The sequence below is a fragment of the Syngnathoides biaculeatus genome, chromosome 6 (genome assembly GCF_019802595.1).
Source record: "Syngnathoides biaculeatus isolate LvHL_M chromosome 6, ASM1980259v1, whole genome shotgun sequence".
Taxonomy (NCBI): domain Eukaryota; kingdom Metazoa; phylum Chordata; class Actinopteri; order Syngnathiformes; family Syngnathidae; genus Syngnathoides; species Syngnathoides biaculeatus.
Window position 1 is genome coordinate 571,767 of NC_084645.1, and position 22,761 is coordinate 594,527.

Consider the following 22,761-nt stretch of genomic DNA (forward strand, 5'->3'; position numbering starts at 1 on the left):
TACAGTAATACAGTGACAGAACACGTTTTAGAGTCATAATGAAACTTCGAAATTTGGAACAGTCAACTAAACTTAAGTCAGGTGAGGAAGCCACTATACGAGAGCTGTCAAACTCATCTTTGTCATGGGAAACCATAAAAATGTTTAATTGTCTCAGATCATTACATCACACCAATTTCATCACAAATTATTTTAAAGGATAGTATTTTGTTTACCTATTGATCATTTTACTGTAAAAAGGGTTTTGGTGAGCTCCTCTTGAATGACTGAGCTTCTCTAAGGGAGAGCCCTGACACCCTGCAGAGGAAACTAATTTCAGCCGAATGTAGCCAAGATTTTGTTCTTTCGGTGACAACCCACAGCTTGTGACCATAGGTGAGGGTAGCTATCTTCCAGCAGGAGGTGGGGTACACCCCGAACTGATCATAAGCCTATCCCAGGGCATATTGGCACAAATACCCATTCATTCTTAAGGGCAAGTTGAAGGTTGCAATTTTAAGGTTAGTATTCAATTAACCTTTCGTGCATGTTTTTGGGGTGAAGGAGGAGTGCCCAGAGAAAACCCATGCAGGCATGGGGAGAACATGAAAACCAAACACATTTGACGGATTTGAACCACGGCCCTCAGAACTGTGAGGGAGGTGTACTCATCAGTCACCCACTGTGCCACCTATTAAAAACATTATCTTCTTGAACATGTTATATGTAACATGGATGGCTGTCAATCCATCCATCCATCCATCCATCCATCCATCCATCCATCATCCATCCATCCATCCATCCATCCATCCATCGCTCGCTGGTGAGCTAGCATCTATCCTCGTTTACCAGTTGAAGGGCTGAGGTACAACTTGGATTGATAACCACTTAACTGTAGGGAACCTATTGAAAATCATGTATCAATGAATTTTGAGTTTTCATTTAACCTAACATCAGGGTCAGACATCAATGGTCCCCTAGGGCCACTATGCCACTGTCACGGGCCACTACCTATGTACAGTATATAGAGTACACTGGCCTGCTTGGGTCAGTCAAAATGTTTAAGTCACAGAAAATTTTGACATGAAATTCAAATTCACAGCAAACAGCAACACCTGAAAATTGTCAGAACCCACACTCAGATGGACAAACACCTAAAACATACCTGGATTAAATATATATATATATTGTGAGTTCAGCACCGTAGACACTTTTCATTATTCAGTTCGAGGGAGACGATGAGCCTCATTGATTTAGTTAGAGGAAAACATTGTTCCCAGACATACTGCTAACACCAATGATAATGTATAATAGACACTTGGACATGCAGCTTTAACCATCATGGAGGGAATATAGTGGTACCGAGTAACAGTAAAGAAATAACAGGAAAACATGGAGTTATTTTGTGACAATAATTCATTATTACCTTGGGTTTTTGATTAGCATGATGATCATTGACTCATATTTTCTGATTTCCAATGAAATAATGACTTAGTTCATATGCTGATCAAATTCTCACTGGAGAGGATATTGAAAATTGACCTTTGAAGAGCTTGCACACAAACGTCCGGAGTGCCAGCCCAGTGATCAAGTTGAAATTTAACAACCAAAATGTGTCTGTGTGCGGGCTTCTTCTGCATTCAGAGGGTTTGGGGTATGGATAAAAAAGCCAGCGCCGGCTTCCCACAAATATTTCCAGTCTGGACATGGAGGGGTGAAACATTCCATGAAAGTCAAAAGGTAAGAAGAGATGTTGGACGCTTTAAAAACTGAGAAAAGATGAGTAACACGTCTCCTTGATGAGGTACTGTTTATAGTTTGCCTGGAAACTCCATCCTCAGCACCCTTCTGCCAATATACTCACTCGCTCGCCTCTGGACATGTCCAACCCATCGAAGTCTGCTCACTTGAACCTTGTCTCCAAAACATCCAACTTTGGCTGTCCCTCTAAAGAGCTCTTTTCTAATCCTCTCGAACCGGTTCACTCCAAGCGAGAACCTCAGCATCTTCATTTCTGCTACCTCCAGTTCTGCTTCCCGTTTTTCCTTCAGTGCCACTGTCTCTACTCCGTACATTATGGCCAGCCTCACCATTGTTTTACAAGTCTCTGAGCATTGCTATGATTGAAAAGGCTAAATATTTAATTTGGTTCTATGTAGGGTCTCATTAGATTGTGTAGGTGGACGTTCCAGCTTTGGCCTGTGGGTGTAAAAACAGTACATGTTCTTTAATTGCTTCCAAAAGCATTACTATATGTGCATGTGCAAGCATAATATTAAACACAGCAGTGACGGCACCGGTGGAGAGAAACAACACACGTACGAAAGAGACTATGCCCCGGCCCCATCCATTCACTTATTTATCTGACCAGCAATCCACCCATCTAGGGCTAATGCAATATTAACCAGCGCTAAAGGAGAACAACAGATCCAGAGGAATCAAAAACAGGGATGACTGGGGAGGGCTGGTGACAGATGGATCAAGGGAAACTTTCAGGGCAGGAGTTGCTGAACAGCACTCTTGGAAGTAAAAAAAAAAAAAAAAAAAAACCATGTCTGCTCAAGAAATCAATCGGGAGAAAAAGAAGTGTTGCATTGACAGACCGAAAGCAAGAAAAAAAATCCTGGGACTAAATGAGATCGAGAAAGACCTCGCTGATCAGGGCCACAGCATTTCTTATTTACACACCCTCCCTGAGTCCCACACACAAACACCCATGCACAAAGACGCACAGCAAAACATTTCTTATTTACCAGCTTATGTCTGCACTATTTATGTGGCACCAGGGAGTGGCACAGAGGAGAAGAAGAGAGGAGAGGGGCTAAAATATGCATAGGGGCTGGTTCTGGAGGGACACATGGGGGAAGTCAAAGGGAGGGAGGCAGGAAGACAAAAATGTGAGGGAGGGAAAAAGACCGGAAGAGTGAAAAATGGATGATAAAAGATGGTGAGAGAGGGGTGGCCGCTGACAGTACGGTATATGACATAGAACGGGACTCTGCATGCAGAAAGAGGGACAAAGTTGGAAATAGGGGAAATGAAGAAAGGAAGAAGGAATCAGTCTGGAGGGACGGGGGATGATGGAGTGATGCGTCCATGCTGCAATGACCCCTGCGTGTCTGTGTGTCTGAACGAGATAGAGGACGGGAGTGTGAGCTGGACATCATATACAGTAAACCCTCTGAGGGCTTGAAAGAGGCCAAATCCTTTTTGAGCTAGCCAAGCAGCCGTCTTCATCCATCCGCACCTCATTAAAACACACACACAAATAACCCCATTACACACACCCACGATAAATGCTAGCAGTGGCATTAACCTCCTTGGTGGGAGCGCTCCATCTAGACCAGTCGCCCTTTCTGTCCAGCCCACTTAGAGAGCCCTCCTGTGGGACGTTGGAGCTGTGGCACGGCAGACTGAAGCTGCAAGTTATTGTATCACAAATGCACATTCACACGCATCTACACATCCAGATCCACACACACGCACACACACACGCACGCACACACACGCACATACACACACACACACACACACACACAAACACGCACACGCACACACACTTACAATACGCACTAAAGAGTTAATAAGGTGGATAAAGTCTTAAGTGCAAGGGCCAAAGGGGGTAGTGCCCAAAAAAAGAATTACTCTTTAAAGATCTTATACAACATTTTAGTTTCCATTACTATTGAGCAATCCAATTTTTGTCGATTGAATAGAATTGCTTGTTGATTAATCACATCTGCTCAGTACACTCATGGCATGCAAGTGTGGCGATATAGTTGAGAAATTAACAATGAATGAATGAATGGACGTGATGAGATCATTTGGAGACGGATGATTCAATGAGATTTTCAGAGGTGAGAAGTCACCTGGGACCCTGCAGAAGTAAGAGGAATGACAGCGAGTGGAGTGTGAGTTGCGTGTGTGTGGACATTAACCGACAGGGTTCGACAGTTACCCTGCTGTTAAATGGACTGGCCGGCCATATGCCCACCACCTCCAGCCCTGCGTGACTTTCTCTTTTTTGGCTGCAAGTAGGTCCTCAGATGATGTAAATCTTATATGTCAATATTAATCAACTCATATCTTCCATGATATTCCCACATATTAATGTTGTCATCTTTTGATTTCTTGAATGAGGGATCAGACTTCCAGTCTGTTAATGCCCCTGAAATAGAATGAACTTAAGAGATGACTTATCAAGACAGCTTTAAAGCACAAATGTAAACACATTTTGAAAAAAGTGCAGAATACTACATGCCAATTATTCCTTTAAACCAAATATTCAATATTAAAAAGAAAGCAGAATGAGGTTTGTTATTCTTATACACAAAAAGGATACCCATGGTTCTGTTGCAGATTTCATAAAAGAATATCTACAGAGGGACCTTTAAATTGCGTTTTATTTATTCTGCATCAATTATTAACGCTTTCATCTGTGCACTGTAAGAAATGCTTATATTTCTCATAATTTGCAAAAATAACAGTGGCATAAATTTGGTAAAACAACTTTGTATCTCCAGTGTTTTTTGCTCTCCTTATAGCATAATTTGAAGAAGGTCACATCTTACACTTCTGATCAACAGTCTGGCAACAGATAATAATTTGAAGGCAGAATTATCTGCTCACTGGCCTGTTGGAAGATTAGGCCAGCAACTAATGAATGACACGATGAAATGCAAGACCAGCTATTAACCTCGTAAGTGACCAGGCCACAGCTGGCACATGACTAAGCCCATCTTCCCATTTGAACACATGCATGGACACACACACAAACACACATCTAAAGGAAATCACAGTTTCCAAAATCCTTCTCAGAGGGTTGGGCGGCAAGAAGTCAAGAGTACAACCCGCCCTCCCCCAAAAAGGATTTTTGTGAAAACATGAAATGATGTGCACCCACTGCCTTTGTCCTGATTCAGACCTGCTCAACTGATGACAGGCCAACAAAAATATGTGATGCAAATAACTTACCTGCAGTTCAGTCTGAAAGAAGAACTTCTGAGGACACTGCGAACAGTCATAGATCTTGTCCTCTTGACCATGGACTGCAAAGATGTGCTGCTGCAGCTTATTGGCCTGTACAAACACTGCAAAGAGGAACAGCACACAATTAAGGAAAGTGACAAAACAAAACATGATGTGAAATATGTTTGACATTTCGCTTGTATCAAATTATCTAGGGAAGAATTGTTTGGACTGGGATCAACACAGATAGACTTGCATCGTGCCCACCGTGGTGGCTTGGCTTGTGCACCATGTGGTGCCCGTGGGAGTGGGCGGGACTGTCAGAGCTGCTGTCTCGGCACCCTGAATTCAGCCCCTGTGTGTGCGTGCCTTGCAGGTTTGGCGTATTGGAATCTAGCAGCTGTGTCTCATTATCCTAACTACTCCTGACCACTCTTAAGACACCGTGCCATCTCATCGCTCTATGCAGATTTCGTAGCTTCGCCACCTGAATCACTTTTGGTTTCGCTTCCGACCAAGCATCTTACAATGAACATTTGCTCACGAGCGGCCCTTCTTCTAGTCTCTGCATCTGGGTCCAACTCGCAATCAGAGCTCTGACAGGGCTGGTTAAAAACATCATGATACTTGGCTAATAAACAGGTAATACACTAAATAGCAACATAGCTGTACAAATAATCACATATTTTCAAGGAAATATCAAGAAATGGGAAAATATGGGAGAGCAGAAAGGAGGAGGAAGCAGGGGAAATGGGCAAAGAAAACAAACGCTATCCTCAGCAGACCTTGTGATATTTATCAATAAATTATCTCTTCTTTTTAACTTCTGCTTCAGTGTTGTTTCATTGTTTTTTTCTTATCGTTCTTTTGCTCCCCTTTTGTTTCAGTAAACTTTTGGTTTTCACTGAGTGTGTATGTGTTGAATTATTAACTCCCCATTGGACCGCTGGTCATTTTACTAATTCATATGCCACCAAGGAATAGAGTTAAAGTTTAAAACACTGCTGTGCACCTAGGGATGGGGACACAACACAAGACTCAACTCAGTAACTGGGGAAGGCCAAGAGAGAGATGGGGAGCAAGTGCGTGTAGAGGGAGGGGGTGGGGTGGTGGGGGTCAGAGAGGGATAAGGAGTCAGAACAAGGGACAGTCAAAAGCAAAGGCTGCTTTGGTTGAATAGAAAGCGATGGTCATAACAAAACCGTTTGGACCATTAGGGGAATTTTAAGGTAAATGTGGTGGTTTGGTTCGTTATGACTTTTACCGAGAACACTCATCCCATCACTGAGTGCCTTGTAATGATAATACATCTTTTCCCCAAGCATGACGTTAAGAGCACGTCTTCCAAACTTCATTAAGATGACAAGCATGTACCATGGAGATTTAACCAACTAGTCGACACCTTGACAATATTAATTCGCAATGAAATATGAGCTTGAAGTATATTTTGATTTAATTGCCAATCTTGTTTTGTTTTTTAAACAAAAAAAGCTTCGATGAAAATAAGCAGTGGTGCCTCATGTTGTGAAAGTAATTGACCAAAAAGGAAGTGCAAAGTCACATGGTCACTTGAAAAATATGCAAGTCTATCCTCATAAAATAGCACAAGTGAAGCGCAACTGCAATAAACAAATTCAGCAAATGCTGTCCTGTAACAGAGAAAAAAAATTAGCATATTGTAGTTTAGAAGATATAATGATGCTTGATCAAGTGACTTGACTTAATGTCGGTGGGTGTCGCTAGAGACCTCCACCAATCTCCTCCATTGTCTCCATCCATGTCAACGGTCTTAGTTTGCCACACTCTCATGGCATCATATTGATGGTGAATCAACAACCTCTTCATTGTAAAAATAAATGTTTACCATCACAAGCATCTGACTGGTGTTACTTTTAAGCGTCAGCCTTCAGAGAAACAGAGTTATGCTCCTCTTCCTCCTTCCACTCACCTCACCCGCTGGCTCACCCCTTCATTCACAAATCACACTGAGACACCCTCACAACCTGACGGAAGGTCAGAACTTAAAGAAATCCATCAACAATCCACGTTACACAACTGCAGAGTCACTACAACATACTATTGCAAAGTACTCCTTCCATTTATGATATTTTTTAATCAAAGTACTGTAGCGAACAGCGACCCTGCAGTGGATGAATTGGTGTAAACAGTTCATAAAGTTCTGATTTTCTGTGAGGTTGTGAAAGTTTTCAGAATGTGGTTAAATAATTGAGATGGGGCATGTGGGGAGTGCAACCAGGAGGCCTTGGGAACGTGAGCTTGTGTTGCTTTGGAGGGGGAAGGCAAACAACTTGCGCAGGCAGCTAGTTGACAACTGTAAAAACTATAAATGATGTCATCCATTTGACTTGAATATTATTACCTTAAAAACAATGATGACAAAGCTGTAGTCGGTCAACACTTCATGGCCTAACGAATAAATTGGTAATAGTTGGAGGTAAATGTCAAGAATCTTGACTGCAACACTTAATTAGCCCCGAAAATACTATGAAATCCAGCAAAACACATGTACAGTAACCCAGTAAACGTAGTTGCTCTTTTTAATTATTGTTTTGCAATTAATAACTTTAATAACTAAAAAAAAAAAAAACTATGACAGAATACCAAGAGAGGAACTGTGACACTGCGCACGGAAATCTGGTGTGGCGGAGAAATATGTTAGAATAGTACAGGACATGTATGAAGGCAGCAGAACAGTGGTGAGGTGTGGCGTAGGTGTAACAGAAAAATTTAAGGTGAGGGTGGGATTGCATCAGGGATCAGCTCTGAGCTCCTTCTTGTTTGGTTGGGCTGGAATCCCCTTGGACCGTGATGTTAGCAGATGATATTGTGATATGCAGTGAAAGCAGGGAGCAGGTGGAGGAACAATTAGAAAGATGGAGGCCTGCACTGGAAAGGAGAGGAATGAAGATTAGCCAAAGTAAAACAGAACATATGTGCGTGAATGAGAGGGACGGAGGGGGAAGAGTCAAGCTCCAGGGAGAAGAGATATTTTATATACTGCACACACACATTTTATTGATGTATTTATTACAGCTCACCTGCAACAATACAGCTGCCTGCCTGTCCATTTACAAAATCCTTTGCCCGTGAAGCACAAATATTTGTATATTTGCCCATCCCCTATCTTGCGCCATCATTTAGTATAAAAATATGGAACGAAACTGTACTTATTGTTGGCTAAGGGCCTGAAAGTGTAATCAAAGATCAGCCTCAACAGTTCCCTGCGGACTGTCCTTAAAGGTGAACGTGTGCTGTTTTTCTTTCACCTGTGAAGCAGACGGGACACTTGAAGGTACCTCCCATGCCTTCGAAACTATGTTCGATCAGGTGGCAGAGCAGCTTGGCAGGTGAATCAAACATCTGGTTACACAGCTTGCACTCGTGATTGATGCCCTCCTCTGCAAATAGGACAGATACATATGTACATGAAGGCAATGTGGGGAAAAAAAACCAAACAGGATGATATTTTACACTTAATAATACAGTGTTCATGACAGATGTTTGGTGCAGATACAGTCGGTCGACCAACACCATCAGGTAGTGACAGAAGTACATTATGTGGAGCAGGATAGGCACAGACAACTTGAAAACTTTGCGGGTGGGCTACAAGGATGTTTAGTGAAAGTTCCTCAGCATGTTCCATTATTGTCTACGTGTAAATGACAGTGTGCATCCTTTTAAACATAAAACAAAACAATCTCCTTTGTTAAGACTTAGCACCACATGCATTTGTGACTGTTGATACGTCAGCCACGTATGTTCTCGTCCCATCTTGGCTACATGTTCCCCTAATGTACACTTAACACCCAACAGTCCCAGTGCTACGTATGCCCCAATTGGTAATTGCCTCTCCTCCCCACTGGGGTTGTGAGTGATAAATCTCCATTCTGGAGCCACCCATCCCTCTCTTGGTCCTCATTATCCGACCACCCCCTGTCCACTGTGTCCCCCACTTAGCCCGTTGCTCACTCCATTTATTCTCATCTCCATTCCTCTGTTGCTGATTAATTTGGATGGCCTAAAGCTCATACACTTGCACCATTAAAATATTGGACATAAAGTCCAAACCACAATGATATAATAGTACAACATTTATGTTTTATTTGAAGTTTTATTAGTGCACATCTGCACAATTTGGTGCTTTGCAGTTTCTCATATTATACAGTACATCACAACTGCACTGCATGTCCTAATGTATGAAATGTATTTTATATTTCTTTTGGCTGCTCCTTTTTACAAGGCCATGAGTCCATCTGCTGTCTGCATCTGCGCATTTTTTTTTGTTTCCTGCTTGAAGAATGCTGCTCGTAATACCATTGAAAAAAGTTAATGATGTGGCTTAGTGTCACTGTGTCTCAATAGCTAAACGGTGAGCACCCCTATGTGATTAGTAATAAAGGATTAAATATGAAATCCAGTGGAAAGCTGGAACACAACAATTCCATCATACACAACGTTTCCACCAATATTCAGTTAGACAATGCCCACATTTCTACTGATAATCTATTGTTTAATAACTCACGGGCATGCAAGACAATGACCTGTGATATGTGACGCAAATAAAACACGATGTTTATGTACACATACATTCACTAGTCAGCACAACAAGCTGCAGGCTACTGTGAATTTGTGAAGTTAATAACATCTTCAGTCAAACATCCGTGACACCAATACTGACAAGTACACACTTACACACACGTACACACGAAGATTCCCATCTCTTCTTGCCTGAAAGGCCAACAAGGATGCACTAATCTTGCTTCAATAGGTGTGGTTCAGTTTGTGTGTGTGTGTGTGTTGGGTGCCACACAGGTTTATGAGGATGGTACGCTCTACCGTCAGCATCCCCGAACACCCCGCTGTCCTGTCACATGCACACACAAACCTCAAAGCCCGCTGAGTTGTGCGGGGCGCCAGAGTGTCCCGGTCCTAGAGAGACTGCTAGAAGTTCATTATCACTAACTAGGAGAATTAAGTGGCGGGGGGCAGTCACATGGTGGGGAACAAAACATTGAAAGAAGGTGGAGGAGGCATTTATTGCACTGCATCTAAAAATCAATTCAAGTTTCATACAAAAAAAAAAAAAATCTTAAATTTATCTTTGTGTAAAGCTAGATGAGAGAATATGGTAAGTTATTTTACGGGGTGGTCGATATTAATGGCTATACATAGTAAAACAAGTGAAGGATGAGGAAAAAGATGAAGAGAAAAAGACAGAATTGAAAGGGAAACAGTGATTTACCGACATATAATTGGCCTGACTGGAACAAGGGCACGAGCACAGGCCTCCAACCACCATGCGGATTGTGTGTGTGTGTGTGTCCTGAAATAGTTCTTTTTTGTGACAAATACATTGTTTTGATCAGTATGTGCGGGGACCGCACACTTGGTATGCTGTCACCCTCTGAGACCAAGTCCATGTATGAACGTTTGTGTATGTGACCCATAGTGAGATGACAAAGTCACAGAGCATCCTGCCGTTACACTTTGTCTCACAGCATGCATTTGACGCACACATACGCACACATGCTTGCACACGCGTGTGCACATGCACACAACCATGGGAGGCCCATGCTGGGACAGAGAACACAAGGGAGAGAGGGATGAAAGAGAGACAAAGAAGAGACAGCCTGAGTGAAGGTTAATGCTCCAAATTTGGAAGTGAACAACAGAATTGAAGGAACTTTTTTCACTTAAAAAAAAAAGATTTAGTAAGAATTTAATGCGTACAGTACCTGGAGCAGGCTGATTACGCTAAGGCCTGCTTTTTGCTGTGCTGAAAATTCCCCATAATAATACCCACTGTGCTTGATTGGTTGCTATGACAAAGCCAATGACTTCTTGTGTTGAAATTCCAAGAGATTCTTTATTTCAGAATGTATACTAGAGCCCAAATCCAGCTTCTAATATTCCACAAGAACATGGCATGAGACACCAGTGGAGTGTCTGGCCCATTCTTCGAGAGCTGAAGTGACCCACAAGCAAATAAGAAGAGATTTTTTTTTTTCATTTTACCGTGTCCTTTTTTTTTTACCAAACTAGAAAAATGTCATATCATGTCATTATCCAAGCCGCTTATCCTCACAAGGGTTGCGGGAAAGCTGGAGCCTATCCCAGCTAGCTTCAGGCGAAAGGCGGAATCACAGGGCAGATATCAACACCATCACTGACCGGCAATCAATCCCATGCTGCCCACACCAAAGGCAGGCGAGTGTACACTACACCATCAGTGACTCAGGTAGAAAAATGTCAGCGCCATATAGTACTTTGCAGAAAGTTAAAATATTAACTTCTGCTATGTGCATGTATTTATGATGCTAAGGTGCTAACTGACTGGATGCCCATCATTGAAACTCCTATTATGTGCATTTGTGTATGTGTTTGCATCCAGTTGTGTGTGTGTGTGGCTGAGTGTGCCCATCATGTTTTTTGTGTCCTATTTGGTACTGAGCGCGCATCCCCTCACTCAAAAAAAACCCAAACATGCAACTGGGAAACAATGCACCCCCACCACATCGATGATTTGGGTTTGATCAGGATACCTAGGGTCTCAGTTGCCCCCGCCCCAAGTCAGTACTACCCATCAGTCTTCAAAACCTGTACTGGCAATAAGCCAAGCCCAAGTACAGACATGAACATTTTTACAATATTAACCTATTTTTAATATCTGAGAGACCCCACACATGATGAGAAAGGACGGACTCTCAAAGCTGTTGTGCACCAAGAAAGAAATGCTCACGTTCTGTGGAGCCCGCCACCTTGTCAGCAACCAATCCAGACACTCAGCCACCATTGTCATCATTTGCGGGGAACTTTTTTCATGTGCACCGCAAGGTCACAGTTGGGCTCAACTATTCTGAGAAAGGAACTATTCAGTTCATGAAGTGATTTGTGCCTGTGTTGAGTTTGCATGTTCTTTGCTTTCCTCGCACATCTCGAAAGGTTGCATGTTTGGTTCCTTGAATACGCTAAATTGCCCATAGTTGTGAATGTGAGTGTTTATTTATGTTGAGCGTGCCCTACCACTGACTGGCGACCAGTTCAGGGTGTAGTCTGTCTTTCGCCTGAAGTTAGCTGGCCTAGGCTCCAGCACTCCTGCAACCCTTGTGAGGATAAGTGGTATAAAAAAATGAATGGATGGATGTCAGTATTTTTGTACCTTGCTTTAGCTTTTGAGTCTCATTTTACCCTTCACTCTCTTTGGTCATTGACCATAATTGATTGAGGAGAGGAACAAGGGGGCATCAACACCCAGACACACACACACACACACACACACACAAAAGTTAAATATGCAGCAGAGCATAAATGAGCTCCTTGGTCCCCAAGGTGGCTGCCTACCCCGGTTTCATACCACAGTCATGCACAGATTCCGACACACACGTGCACACACAGTGTGAACCTCCTTAGAGTATTGAGGCACCCACTAACCCTAAAAACCCCACGCCCATTTTCCCTCAATTGGTATCGCCTCACTGCCTGGAGGGGCCCCTTGGGTAGCAACCCCCCATTACTGCCACAACTTGCAGTTGTCAAGCCCCTCCTTCCAAAACTATATGACGCTGTATGTGTCTGGGGAAAGAAGTATAGGAGTGCGTGAGTGTGTCTCTTGCAGTACAGAAGCCAGCAAAGATGCCAGGCGTTAGATGGCGAGGGCGGCAGCCAAAAGACACAGTGGGACGGAAGGAAGACTAGATGGGCAGAGGGGGGCAGCCGAAATTGCGGGAGATGGAGTGCATAAAGGAGGACAGCAGTGGATGGTAGGTGGAAGAATATGGACCTCTCTAGGGGATTTGCTAAAGGTGTGTTTCCTTAGCAACTGAGTGGAGGGGGTTGGAGAGTTCAGGGGGCTGAGATTGACCCATTGGTAGTGTGGGGGCTGGACAACACACACACACACACACACACACACCACACACACCACACACACCACACACACAACCTGCTGCAGTGCTGGAGGGGTCCCAAGTGTACCCCCACCTTACTCACCCTCACAGCTTCTCTTGCTCCCACACACACACACACACACACACACACACACACACACACACACACACACACACACACACACAAAGAATACTGCAGTGTGGCGGTCCCTCAGGTATCTTACACCCACACACACACACTTTCTCGCTTTCTCATTTTCTGTCTCACCTTTAATTCTATCAATCACTCCGTGAGGTAAATGTCAACATTTTCATCATCTGAATACACGTTATTGCTGAGTGGACTTTTTTTTTTTATATCCTAAAATGACAATGAGAGATTGTTGAACCTTTAATTTGTACCCACCAACAATTTATTAAAAAAAACAACCTGCACCTACAGTTGTACTTGTACAGTACTTTACAACAAAGTATTATTATATTCTGCAAACGTCATAGTGTGTTTGTTTTGGCATCCCTCTTGGACACATTACAATCATAGAAAGACAATACAGAAACCAAGCTAACAACTCAACAATGCATTTTGTATGCTGTTGCTGTTCAAATGTCTACTATACTGGCTGTTATACTTGAAGCTGCGGTAGTATCCTGGTAGTGTACATATAGAAGATGCTTTCTGGTTAAAATGATCCTAAAAATGCCCATAATGTGCAGCTTGAAACAGTGGGAATTTGTGTCCTGTTCTGCTTGGAAGAAGGTAATTAAATAAAAAAAAGAAAAATAGCATTGTGATCTTGTATTTTATGCTAATTGAACAGAATGTAGAGAACAACAATGCTACTGGAAGAATATACTTTTGCCAACAATTTGTGTATTGAAAGATCTTGGTAGAGAGATAATCAATGCAGTGGTCCCTTGTAATACAAGTGGCCCAACTTAACATTACTAAATATTGTTTAAAATTACCACAGCACTTTGTTTTAGATAAGTGTGATCATTATATACTGTACTATATATAAGACTAACAAACAATATGAAACAATCTATGTGTGTCTGTAATATACTGCCACCACGTGGCCAGGATACATACACAAAAAGAGCAGCAAAACATCCAAGGCATTGAAGAAAAATGTGGCAAAAAATGCTTGGTCCTTTACCATATATTTAATTGTCATTTATGTATGTTTTCATAAAATACAATATTAGAGTGCTTTTTTTCTTGTAAAAAAAATGGAAAAAATAATGATGGTATTTTGGGGGAGGCTTGAATAGATGAAAGGTATTTCATAAAACTTAAACTTCTATTTCAAGGGACCAGAAATAACATAAACATACGCACAACACACTGTCATTTCTAGTTTGTGAAATATCAAATCTTGGAGGTTGATGAACTGATGGCTGCCAATCCAGATTCGACCAACTCCATTCTCTGTCTTGATTGGCAGCTCCTATGAGAGACTTGAAGGTTTCTAATATTATTAGAATAATGAACTGTTTCTAATATTATTAGAATAATGAACTAGGTTTATGGCGTATGAATATGTCTGAAAAAAAAAGAAAAAAACCAGCCACATACAGTACACACAGCAAAATATTCACACACTATTGGCAAGCGAGACTGGCATATGGTGATGATTATGTATAATGAAAACAAGCACAAATTGAGCAGGTCAATGTAGTGGACAAGTGCATGTGTGTATTGGAAGGAGATTTGGGTGCGTGCGTGCGTGTGTGTGTGTGTGTGTGTGTGTGTGTGGTGTGTGTGTGTGTGTGTGTTGTGTGTGTGTGTGTGTAGGTTAAGGATGGGTTTTCCCTCTCAGATTACATATTAGTAGATCTGCTCTGTGAAAAGTAGACGCCCCCATTTACAAAATCACACACAAACACAGACACGGACGCACACAAACACAAATATACACACCAGCCATACAACTAACACAAGGACACCATATTAGATTTATAAGTTTTCGTATGTATCTTCCATGGTTCTATATGAAGACTTTGCCCCCCACACTAATTTGTGCCGTTTCTCCATTTAATTGCGATGCATCAAAGCTTGCACTAAGTTTAAATATTCGATTTTTGCACACACTGTGGGTGAAAACGGTAACGAGCTTTACCTGCTCTTTTTTTTTAACTGCTGTTTTAAGATGACAAGTGACATTTTTAGAAATGATCTACAAACAAATAAAGAGTCTACATAGTTGTGAATAACAGGTCGTTGAATATTACAGAACATGAAAGAGGTCCTGTAGATTTCAATCAAAGTAAACGGCTCAATTTTTTCCTGCTGGATTTCTATCGTAGTTGATATGCCGAATGCTGAAAATGGCTTCACAACACCATTACAAGACATATTCACGATTAATTGTGGAGAACGCTTGACCGCAACAACAAGCAGCTAATATGAATGTCTTGTGTTATCGTATCATAATGAGACTTTAATTAACATTCAACAAGGAGAGCGGCACACATCATTGCTCCGGCCTTGAATTATCGCTCAGGATTTTCACGGGAAAATAGGGAATTACCGCTTCCTCCAATAAACACACAGAAAGCCTAACGCACAAATGTACGCACACACACACACACACACACACACACACACGCACACACGCGCACACACACACACACACACACACACACACTCTTTTTAGCTTGTTAGGAGGGATGAGGGTAATGAATGCAGAGTATATTTCTGTTTAGAATCTTAATTGAAAGCTTGAAAGTAGCCTGGAGGGATTAAGCTTAATCAGTGTGAATAAACCATAAACACACATCCACGAACACGCAAAGAGGAGAAAAAGCCTGGCACCTATCATAGCGTTTAGAACATAATGACCATTCTTTCTTCTAATAGATTTTACCACCACCTCTTTTATGTATTATCTCTTGATCCCCCATTGCGCATGTTGTGTATGTTCATTTGTCTGTCAAAGTTGAGGAAAACAAACTTGCCTTTCATCCATCAATTTTCTATATTGCTTATCCTCACTCGGGTCATGAAATGGTTGCAAGCCAATCGCAGCGCAAATATAGACAAACACTCACAGTTATATTCACACCCAAGCACAATTTATAGTGCTCATTTAACATAGGGTCTATGATTTTCGAATGTAGGAAGGAGTCAGCATACCTGCAGGAAACCAACAAAAGCAAAGGGTGAACATGGAAACGGCACATAGGATGGCTGGAGCACAATTTGAATCCCCCAACCTCAGAACTGTTAGGCAGCTATCTTAACCACTCATCAAGCATGCGGTTTTTCACTAATTCTTGCTAAACAATCAAAAGTATTTTTATTTTCCGACCCACTTTTCTAGACAACTGTTGGCATTCATGAAAAAAAAAGATTGTTGAGAAGGAATAAACTTTTTGCCAAATAGAGAATCGGTGTAAACTTGCCCAAGGGATGATTTCTGAGAAATATTTCAACACCGACTAGATTTAAAAGGCTATGACAGAGTTGAACATGCACTCATCGCCCGCCCATCAGGGATAGCATCATAGCATGCATGTCTGGATCGAGGGCTAATCACCATGGTAACCATAAACAAGGCTCTCATCTACATAGTTGTCAAGATGACAGCTGATGGGTCATATTTGACCATCTATCAATCTTTTTTGAGAAAATGTGCAATTTTCTTGTACATAGTCAGACAATATGGATGTAAAGTGCAAAAGAGGACAAGAGTGATTGGCAAAAGGCTAACCCGGGGGATGTGATGTTGTGACATGTGATTCACTCCTCATTCCTTTGGATGTACATGAGCAATGCAAGCGACGCTGTTTACCTACATTTATATAATCCTATCCTGCAGCTAGTGTGTGCACGCCTGTGTGCGTGCGTGTGTGTGCGTATCGGATATATTTATTTTTGCTGGTGTGTGTTTGTGTGATTCTTTAATCTGTGTTCTCAAGGGGAGTCAGAGGGAGCTAGCTGGCTTATCCTTGCAGCATCTTTGAAATACCACGAAAACAACTATCAAGATAGACACCCACCAATGACACGCGCACACATTTTGGGCTCGCACACTCATCACGTGTGTTAAGTAGCGCATTTATTTTTGTCATTCCCTCTTTAGTCCATTTGTCCGTTCCAGCACTACAAAACAATGCGCTATGGTACGGGATCTAAAAGGACAATCCCTAAAAGAGCAGGAAAGAGAAGAGCTGAGCCAATAAGAACGCACAGCAGGATGCTAATAATGCAGCTCCAGCTGTTCCAGTTAACCTGCGAGCTGCCCATCTGGACCCAGAGAGAGGGAGAAAGGTGGAGTACGTGAGCGAGACACGAGATAACAGATAGGCCACAAGTGTTTGGCTCAAATTTGACAGCTAATTTAGTCTCAATTAAAACAATTCATATGGAACTAATAGTACATCCAACCGCTCTGCAAAATGAGTGAAAAATTGGGTTTTGAAATGATGCGCGACAAGATTTATCCTTAATTACTCATAAAGTGCAATTACAAATAAATATGAAGTGAAAAAAGACAGAAGCCTGTGGTATCCTGTGGGTCACGTGGACACAGACACAAGCACGCACGCACACACACACACACACACACACACACACACACACACACACACACACACATGCACACACACGCACACACACTAGGAGTGACCTTGCTTCCAGCCTGTCCGCCATGTCCTCGCCCTACACATCCCCCACCAAGCCTGTGTCCATGAACCCCCCCCCCACCACCACCACCACCACCACCCCCACCCCCACCCTCCATAGCAATGCCAGGCCGGGGCATGCCAAGATGCACCTCGCTGTGGCTCTACAAACAAAACAAACAGCGTTTTTTTTTTTCTTTTTTAGTACTACACTTTTATTTGATACTAGTAGGCTAGGAAATAAACTATAAAGGAGGCTGATGGCAGAATGATTTCATTCAAACTGCTTCTAAACTTTGGGAAAAGACTTAAGACAAAAGACAAGAAAACAACTCTGCCCCCCCTAAAGCACAAATGTATCACCCACACATCCCCACCCACACACACGAGAGTGATGGCGTGCTAATGAAGACAGTAAATCAATGACTAGGTCACGTGTGGAAAAGCTTGCCAGGTACCTGGAACACGGCTGGAGACTTCCCACAGCACATATTGTATGTGTGTGTTGTGTGTGATGCCTGCTGGCTGCAAATATGAGTCCCACGAGAGCTTCGAAGAGGCACAAAATAACATAATACACAAATTATGAACGTTGAAATCATAGCCAATGAGGATTGCAATGAGAATGTTTTCATTGCTTGGAGGTCAAGTTGTGGAAAGACTGAGTCGCCCGACTTCAGGATGCCCACAGCCCGCTTATGAAACTCAAGAGGAAGAAAAGCACTTGTACACTTGCAGACAATCCACCAAAGAAAGCACACATTTTCTGAAATACCCAAATCACTTCAAATGTCCTTAACTAGTCAGCCTCCAATTGTTGTTAAGTTCTTTGGGACTGATTATGATGAAGCTAAAGGTTTACACATGCAAAAATGGAAGCAAATTTGGTTACAAAACACAATCAGATGTGGAAGCGGATCCACTCACAAGGCACAGCCAGGACTGTGTCTGCTAAGCACACTCAATGACCGCACAGCTCAATTTGCGCATTGTGGTAGGAATATTTGCAAACAGATTTAATTAGCACACGTGATGTGCTTTATTAAACCTGAGACAAAGTGCGCTGGCTGAGTTTGCATCTTGCGAATTTTTCTGCAGATGTAAACACCTTTGAAATACTAAAGAAATATTATCGTGATATCTAATCTCTTCCAGTTTGGAATGGTCTGAGGGTTAGGTTGGTCACAAAAAGGAGTTATGCTCAGCTATGACAAAACTTTGCATTTCCTTTCATCGGGATCATCACAAGATCAACTAAATTTTGTTTTAATGCGCAGGGAGTCTTCCCACAAAATTATTGGAGGAACAGATTTCTGTTCTGTAACTCTGTAATATGTTTTGTTTGTTTTCCATGAACCCTTCAAATTCACAAGTTTAAGTGTATTTGTTTTGCATTTGTTTTATTGAGTAGATTCAAGAAGTAAAAAAAAAATAGCTTGTTTCAGCCACTCTGTTAACTTTCTCCTTTACTTTATTATTCCCCCACCCTTTTTTTGGGACTATTGCATCATTGCTAAACTGGGATTTGACTGTTTTATGTTCAATTTCTTTTATGTGCAGCACTTTATTTCAGCAACAGTGTTTTTAAAGTGCTCAATAAATACAGTAATACAGTAAAGTTGTGTTACCATTGAACCTGCAGTGCTCTCTCAAATAGTCAGTGGTGAGAATCCTCAACACTTCATAAAATATGTCAGGAAAAAACATTTACAACTGTTAAACATACACAATCTGTTTGAATGAGAGATAATGCAATTTAGTACCCAAGTAAAACAATGCACAAAAAGAGCCCACTATTTGGGATCAGTGTAAAACAGACCCTTTGGGCTTGTAAACTTGATGCTGTGTCCGAAATCACTCGCCAACCAAAATGAGGCTTAGACCACTTTGTAGTGGTATCCGAATCTGTTCATTAAGTTTTTTTTTATTACACACCGCAACAGCCTACTTTGTTATTGTTTAACATTTTTGATATTATCATACCACCATGCGGTGTCCAAAAGGTTATGAATGAGCTCACTATATAGTGTTGTTGTATAGTCGATTATATAGTGCAACCCTACTTAGGGAGTGTAAAGTAGTAGTTGAACAATTTCAGATCTAAGCCTTAATGTTATGCTAATCATAATCAACATGGTATTGAAAAGAGCAGAGGATGTAACGACCTCACATACACATTAACTCCAAATAACTTAAAATGTGGAGAGCTTCCATAGCATTATAGGTATGTTCAAAGGTATCACTCACAAGAAGAGTAGAAGATGGTACTAAATATAGCATGAAGCAGGAAGTTATGATCAAGTCTAGAAAATATGGCACAACAGTGACATGACCAAGAAATGGATGTCCCTCCTAAATTGATAAACAAGAAAAAGGAAAACTGGTTAAGAAGGCTGACAGCAACATTGGAGAAGCTGCAGAGATTTCAGACAACTACTGTTTAGTACCAGGAAAAAAACAATGTTCAATCTTCATCATACATGTATGTCTTAGCAATGGGGTTGGTGGCATAATAGAAGAAAGCACTGCTTCAAAGCGAGGCACTTTTTAATGGGGGCAGGTGTGGGCTGCCTTCCATGACTTTAAAAATGATAAATTAATTCAGCCACAGGTTTAAAATAACATTTGTTTATTTTTTGTTCCATTCCTCCATTTTCCGTACTGCTTATCCTCCTATCCCAGCCGACTGGGCGGAAAGCAGGGTATGCCCTGAACTGCTTCCCAGCCAAGTGCTAGGCACATATAAACTATTCCCACTTACATTCACACCTACAGGAAATGTAGAGCCTTTAATTAACCTTAACTTGCAATTTTTTAGAATACCAGAGGAAAATGAAGTACCGGGAGAAAACTCACGCAGCCACGGGGAGAACATGCAAACTCCACACAGGCAATGGCAGATTTGAACCCAGATCCTTGGAAATGTGAGGCAGACTTGCTAAACAGTCTTCTACCATGTTATTCTTGGTTCTGCTTTCATATATATATATATATATATATATATATATATATATATATATTTTTTTTATATCTTATATATATTATTTTTTATATATATTATATTTATATTTTTATATCTTTTTTTTAACTAAGCTGTACAGGTTTTATTGTACCTTTTATTGGACCTTAATGGGCAAAAAAGAGAGGCTTTCTCTCAGTCTAATTTTTTTACATGTCACCAAATCTTGGCATCAGATGAGACAAAACTAGACCTTTTTAGTACGTTTATCATGTAGATATGACGAGCCACACTTTACATCAAAAGAACTAAACTACTAAGTTGAAAAAAAAAAAAATTGGTTGAGTCCACCAGAGTCCAAGTCCATTTTTCCCTCCTATATTGCAGCCTTGTTACACTAAATGGTGTGTCCCATGGGGTCACATTCAGCCAAACTACGGCTTTGTTTGAGTAATTCAAAACTGAATATGTACAAGCATACTTATAATTAGTATATCATGACTCATTTCTATAGAATTGAGTGTGCGTGTGAGGCCTTCACAACGCAACCAAAATGAACATTTACTTAAATACATTATGATGTATCTTTAATTTGCATCAAACCTCCTGACATTAGAGAATACAAGATAATTTAATTCGGGCTGCATTCTTGCAAACAGTATAAAACATGCGCGTGTAGAAATACAAATGAAAATAATTGTCGCTAATCAGATTGGTTAATGTCCAAATATGTGCACACATTTGCACACCTGATCGTATTTGAGTTATTTCCCAAACACAAAGAAATCATTTTGCTACCATCTCCAAGACTGGAATCCTGGCCAAACTATTTAAATTGCCAGTGCACTCCATTTAAATAATATACAACTTGCTTTTTCTTGCTCTCACCCACCAGCACACAAAAACACACACTTTTCCTTTGTCTGCTTCAAATACAAACAAATAAATAAATCAACACACAGCTATTAATTATTCTGAGGCAGGAATCAAATATACATGTGCCTAGAGATTTGTGTGTGTGTGCGCGTGAGTGCAACTTGTAAAGAGAATCCCCAAAGATAGATGGAAAGGCAGCCCCGCAGAGCAACTGACACACGCGAGAACAGCGATGAAGAACACTCAGGTAAACAGTTACATTTGAGAACAGAAAATGACAAAATTGCGCTGGATTTTGGTGTATTAAAGCTTTACAGCCAGATTTGTTAATTAGAAAGTGAAAGGCATGCCTATACAAAACTTTACATGTGGTGAAGTCTGCACTTATGGAGATAACAACAAATGCATGGTCATACACAACGACAGTCCCACTAGACATTTTCCGGAATGTTTCGTACATTCCAATATGCAAGTGGATGATGACAGTTGGTAAATTATATGAAAGGGAAGATAAATTACATCTTTATCAACAGAGGGATAATTTAATCAAAATCTCGCTTGTGCATCAGAGGAACAATTATACAATGCATGTAATCTTTCATCGTGAGCTATCATATAAAGATGTATTATTTAAAATGATGTGGTCTGAAAGTTATCATCTACTACTCCTACTAAAAGGTCCTTTAGTTACCTCATTTGCTACCAGAGGTAAATTATTGACTTAGACTGCGTCAAACCAGAAAAACAAGAAGAAATACTTTTCTGAGTGTCACTCAAAACTGCATTTAGTATGTTTCCACGCAAGATTGATATGAGATTATGCCAGTCCAACTCATGAAATGGGCAATGAGCGTGCTATCAGATTTTCATACTTTTCCTGGATTGTAGTAAAGCTATGGCGAATACCTTTTCTAAATTCAGCAAAACACATTCCCCGGGGCAAAAACATGGCATTCAATCAACCCGCACAGTTGTCTTCTGGTAGATTCTCCTTCTTTAGTTAATAATGTGAACCCATTTTGTTCAGCATATTGTTGAACAGCCCAAAACACACACTGACAGGTAAGAATGGAAATTTGTATTGTAACAAACCACATCATTTAGAGCACACCAGCCTCATAAAACCCAACACCCTGCACGCACTTTTTTGGCATCAATCTCCCAAAATATATCCTATGCTAAAAAAGCATAAAGTAGCTGATAGAGGATTAAACATTTAGCTTGACACACACACACACACACACATATACACGCACACACAAATGCACACCGAGGCAAACAGTTCTCCAGCCTACTTAAGAGAGTTCACATGTAGAGCAAAGCCACAACTGGGAATCACAGTTTAGCCCCTTTCTCTCTCATTGCCTCGGTCTCTGTGACTCACAAACACCCAGAGATGCAAGAACACACAAACGGATTTATATTCACAAAGTCTCACACATTTCC

The 22,761-nt window shown here is 41.2% G+C and overlaps 1 protein-coding gene across 5 annotated transcripts in view; it reads right to left on the reverse strand.

Moving 5' to 3' along the window:
• znf423 (zinc finger protein 423) overlaps positions 1 to 22,761 on the reverse strand; it is a 129,882-nt gene that overhangs the window by 10,379 nt on the left and 96,742 nt on the right. For all 5 annotated transcript variants that reach the window (XM_061822841.1, XM_061822845.1, XM_061822840.1 and 2 more), the window contains 2 exons: positions 8,235 to 8,366; positions 4,954 to 5,069 (listed from right to left, as the gene is read on the reverse strand). In XM_061822841.1, the coding sequence (XP_061678825.1) occupies positions 4,954 to 5,069; positions 8,235 to 8,366 (248 nt within the window). The remainder of the gene's footprint in view (positions 1 to 4,953; positions 5,070 to 8,234; positions 8,367 to 22,761) is intronic.